This window comes from Sardina pilchardus, chromosome 10, assembly GCF_963854185.1.
Source record: "Sardina pilchardus chromosome 10, fSarPil1.1, whole genome shotgun sequence".
Lineage (NCBI taxonomy): Eukaryota > Metazoa > Chordata > Actinopteri > Clupeiformes > Clupeidae > Sardina > Sardina pilchardus.
The window spans coordinates 25,630,701-25,635,700 of NC_085003.1; the positions used below are offsets into that span (position 1 = coordinate 25,630,701).

At 48.0% G+C, this 5,000-nt stretch overlaps 1 protein-coding gene across 1 annotated transcript in view; it reads left to right on the plus strand.

The window, feature by feature from the left end:
- Positions 1 to 1,891, plus strand: part of klhdc4 (kelch domain containing 4) — an 8,782-nt gene extending 6,891 nt beyond the window's left edge. Inside the window, exons 10-12 of the mRNA XM_062547907.1 lie at positions 394 to 826; positions 1,259 to 1,381; positions 1,571 to 1,891. Coding sequence (XP_062403891.1) covers positions 394 to 826; positions 1,259 to 1,381; positions 1,571 to 1,740 — 726 coding nt within the window. The 3' untranslated portion in view covers positions 1,741 to 1,891. The remainder of the gene's footprint in view (positions 1 to 393; positions 827 to 1,258; positions 1,382 to 1,570) is intronic.
- Positions 1,892 to 5,000: the final 3,109 nt, after the last annotated feature.

Below are 5,000 nucleotides of genomic sequence, written 5' to 3' on the forward strand. Positions count from 1 at the left end.
TTGAATATCTAAAGGCCAGTTCAAACCGAAGATTCGCGGCGGTCTGAGACGGTTGTGGACAGCAGTTGCGGTGGTGTGAATCAAAAGTTGCAAGCAGTTTCAAGCCGTCGCTAAACATTCAACATGTCAAATCTTAGTTGCAGAGTTTTAGAACACTTTTGTGCGGAGCTATTGTGACGTTGGCTAAAAACTTCTATCTTGTCCTCACGCCTAGACTGTTGTTATGGTAACATTGTTGCCGTTTTAATGTCATTGCATTGGTGAAAAAACTGGGGAACGCCCCAGTTTTAGAACACATTGTTGCAGAAAGTCGCTGGCTTTTAGAATGTTGCAGCTCGTCTCGTCGTGGATCTTGTGTTTGAACTGGCCTTAACTGTTCACACACACTTGCAGGGCACCAAATCCGAGCGGAAAAAGCGGCGGCGGGGGAAGAGAGCAGGAGGCGGAGAGGGAGACGGGGGTCAGTCGGAGGAGAAGGCCGAGGAGGACGGCGCGTCGCCACAGGAGCCTACGGAGATCATCAAGGAGATCGTCACGGAGGACGGCACCGTCATGACCATCCGGGAGGCGGTGCCCGTGGCCAGGGCGGAGTCCGAGAGCGAGGACGAGGAGGAAGACGAGGAGGAGGAAGATGAGGGGGCAGCGGCGGCCTCGCTGGTGGAACCCTGTGCCCGCTCCAACGCCATGGCAACGGTGAAGGGGGGCCGGCTCTACCTGTACGGCGGCATGTTTGAGGTGGGAGACAAACAGGTGACCCTCGCCGACCTCTACAGCCTGGACCTCCACAAGATGGACAAATGGGACGTCCTGCAGGAGATGGACCCCAGTGAGTACTACTGCTGTCTGCACCTGTGTCTGTGTGTGTTTGACACCAAGTCAAATTCTGCCTTTGCTCAACAACAACGCCTTGCACTTACTGTATAGTGGTCTCTCAAGGCACCCAAAGCACTTTACAGTGAAGGGGGGACCTACTGTTACTAACCACCACCAATGAATAGCACCCACCTGAGTGATGCGTAGCAACCATAATACGCCAGAATGCTCACCACACAACAGAAATGATTTTCACATAAATCCCCCGTTATACGCATAGTACACAATATGCACGTACTGTATAGCACACTCTTCATTTAATAATTATTTATTACATTTTATCTGAAACATGGGTAAATGTCCTGGTCCTTGGAATGTAGCAGTGGTGTCAGCATGTTTCTCCACAGACACTCAGATGTGTGTGTCCATGTGTGTTTTTCTACAGAGGCTCAAGAATGGCTGGAGGAGTCTGATGAGGAAGATGAGGATGACGAGGACGGGGATGAAGAAGCCAGAGGCGGAGAGAGTGAGGAGGAGAGTGAGGAAGAGGAGAGCGAGAGTGAAGAAGGTAAACACTTAATTTCCTGTCATTTTCCTTTTTCTGTGTGTGTGTGTGTGTGTGTGTGTGTGTGTGTGTGTGTGTGTGTGTGTGTGTGTGTGTGTGTGTGTGTGTGTGTGTGTGTGTGTGTGTGTGTGTGTGTGTGTGTGTGTGTGTGTATTACTTGTAGTTCCCTCATGTTGTGTGTGTGTGTTGCAGAGGCTGATCACCCATGCGTGCAGGCTGGTGAGTCTCTGGAAGAGTACCAGCGCCGGACAGAAGCGTACTGGCTGAAGCTGGCACGGGCCAACATGGGACAGGATGCCAAGGACAAGAAGGTGCAGAAAGTGTCTGTAGCCATGGCCAAAGTCTTCTACGAGGACCAGTGAGAGCTATGACGTGTGTGTGTGTGTGTGTGTGTGTGTGTGTGTGTTTACACGGAAGTGGATTTTTGTACGGTTTGCACGCCTGTGTGTGTATGGCTGTATTGCCAAACATTTGTATCTGCAGATGGTTGGTGTATTAAAGACTTTATGCCAATCTCTATTACTCTGTGCTATTTGCACACACGGTGACACACACACACACACACACACACACACACACACACACACGTCACACTGAGCTGAACTCCTGCAGACTGAAGTAGGTTTTAAAACCACAGGAGTCCAGATGTCGTTACCTTCACAGAATTCACCTTGGGTCAAGTGTATAGTGTACCCATAAAACAGCTCTCTCTGACACAGTTTAACTTACGGCGAATTCTCTTTGGACCACGGCGCACGGAGCAAGGTTTAGAGAGGTTAAGTGCATCCCATGCGGGCCGGAGGTTCCTAATAAGACCTGGAGTGGAACCGGAGCTCTGTGTGGAGCTGGTGGAACAATTTCACATTCAACATTAGATTACATTAAATAGATCAACTTTATTCATCTCATGGAATTGTTTTTGGACAAAATACTGGTTGAAACAAACGATGTCCTTGGGTTATATGTTTGTAAACAAAAGTGCCTCTGTGGGAATTGTAATTAATTTAGTAAAATTGACCTCCCCCCTCTGACTCTGAACTGCAGTTGATTTCATGTTTGAAATCATCAGAAAGCTGCCTTAAGGTGTAAATATCAACACAGGTTGTGATGAAAGATTGTGATGGACTGTCTAACAAGTTCCAAATGCACCTCTGATAGAAGCCCAGTTGGATGTGCAGAACCAAATACCGTAGTCACCATTCTGTGATTTTTGTTTCTTTAATATTTTATGAAAATATAATATCTACACCTCATCATATTTTATATTATTAGATCCAAAATAATTTAGAAAACAACAACCGATGATAAATTCTGAACCTGCCAGATAGGCCTTGTCAATTCTCGACTGACGAATTGTGTATTGTTGTAGTTTGGTCATGTGATTAGGTAGCAGGATACATTTGTTGTTGTTTCTGTTTATTCTAACAAGCGCACCTCTCTGTATTCCTGTTTGCATTAGTAAACGGGTATTAATATGAATAAAAAACATGTTTTCTAATGCATTACAGTTGCCTTGTTCCCCCCTCCAGCTAAGACTGGAGTCCAATTATAGTAAAGTACGGTGTACTTCTTCATTGTGCAGGTTAACCTTGGTTAAATGCCAGTATGACTGGCTCCTTACTGTACAGAAAGAAAAGAGTATTATTATAAGATAAGAAAGATAGGGTTTATTATAAGGTTAAGATGTTTGATGTCTGAGTAGCCCCACTCTGCTTTTGTCTCCGCCTCCATCTGATCGTCCTGATTCGTCCAGCTCTGGGCCCTAACAGGCCTTGAAGACTGCCCCAGCTCAGGCTTACTACAAACGCATACTGTATGCCCCTCATACACACACACACACACACACACACACACACACACACACACACACACACACACACAGTCAAATACAGAGATACAGCCACAGTAAAGCGTACAGGTTCATCCATGCATGCGCTCAGCTACAGACGCGAGTGGTCCCAGCGCCGGGGTGGTGATGATGGCACGCGTGCTCTTGTTTGCAGAGTCGGGTACATGATGCGTGCGCCGCGAGATGGGCTCAGGTCAAGATCCGCCGGGCCCGTGATGCGCGTGTCGTGACACGGAACTCTGGGCCAAGCCTGGCTGGGAGTTTTCCATAATTGAAAGCAACTTAACGAAGCAGCGAGAGGAAGCTTCACAGCCAGAGAGCAATCAGTGTAACACACGTCCCTGTGTGACCCACTTTTCTCTCTACGTGTGTGCGTGTGGTGTGCGTGTGTGTGTGTGTGTGTGTGTGCGGGGGGTGATGAATAATAGATTTGAGATGGATGAGGTTACTGTTCTACTGCTTCCTCTCCTTTCTCTCTCCTTCTCTCCCTCTCTCCCTCTCTCCCTCCGCCCACTCCTCCTCCTGTCGTGCTCCATATCTCCCGTCTGAGTGCAGGTTTTATAAATAACTAACGGGCCCTTTTTTTTCTTGGCTTCCGCTCTGACGTCCTGAGGAGCACATGCTGCCTCCGTCATCCACCACGTCAGCAGCTGTGTGTGTGTGTGTGTGTGTGTGTGTGTGTGTACTGTATGTGTGAATCTTCACTACGGGAGCTTAGAGTTCTACTTTACTCTACTCTACAGTGTGTTTGTAGACCTCTGATAGGCGGTCCTCACCCTGTGGAGGCGAGTTGGTCTTAACAGCAAGCCTGCAGTCACCTGTGTTGTTGCCTAGAACAGACACACTCTCGCTCTAACTCGGCTCTCACCTGTGTTGTTGCCTAGAACAGACACACTCTCGCTCTAACTCCGCTCTCACCTGTGTTGTTGCCTAGAACAGACACACTCTAACTCTAACTCCGCTCTCACCTGTGTTGTTGCCTAGAACAGACACACTCTCGCTCTAACTCGGCTCTCACCTGTGTTGTTGCCTCGCACAGACACAACTCTCGCTCTAACTCCGCTCTCACCTGTGTTGTTGCCTAGAACAGACACACTCTAACTCTAACTCCGCTCTCACCTGTGTTGTTGCCTAGAACAGACACACTCTAACTCTACTGTAACTCCGCTCTCTTGTCATCCGTTCAAGGTGATCGGATTTGTGTAGAGCCGTTACTAAAGAGAAGTATTTCATGGAGCTTTTTTCAAAACTGGAGAACGTCAACGGCAGTTGTAATCCCCTTTTCTAAAAGAGAGAGGAAAGATAGTTGGAGAGTAAGTTAGAGGGAGGTGTATGTGTGTGTGAGAGAGAGTGTGTGTATGTGTATGGGTGTGTGCGTGGGTGTGTGCGTGTGTGTGTGTGTGTGTGGGTGGGTGGGGGGTGAAAAAAGACAAGGAAATAAGTGTGAGAGCCTGAAGTCCAACATGATATTTACATTCAATACTCCATTTCACCAGTAGAGAGGAGAGTAGTGTACTGTGACTATTACTGTCTCTCTTTAAATAACATGGCGGCTAGGGCTTTGTGAATGACGAGTTTTCGGTGGAACCTCGCGGAGGGAGCAGGACTCTTTCCTCGTGATTGGTCCACTCAGAGCTGCCGGGCTCACGAGGGAGAGAAGAGACCTACAGGCTCCGCTGCCACACACTCTGTGTGTCTCCATCTGACACCCCATAATATTCTCAAAGGGACAGGCCACAGTGTGCTGTGCTGATTGCGTTTTCTGTAATCTCC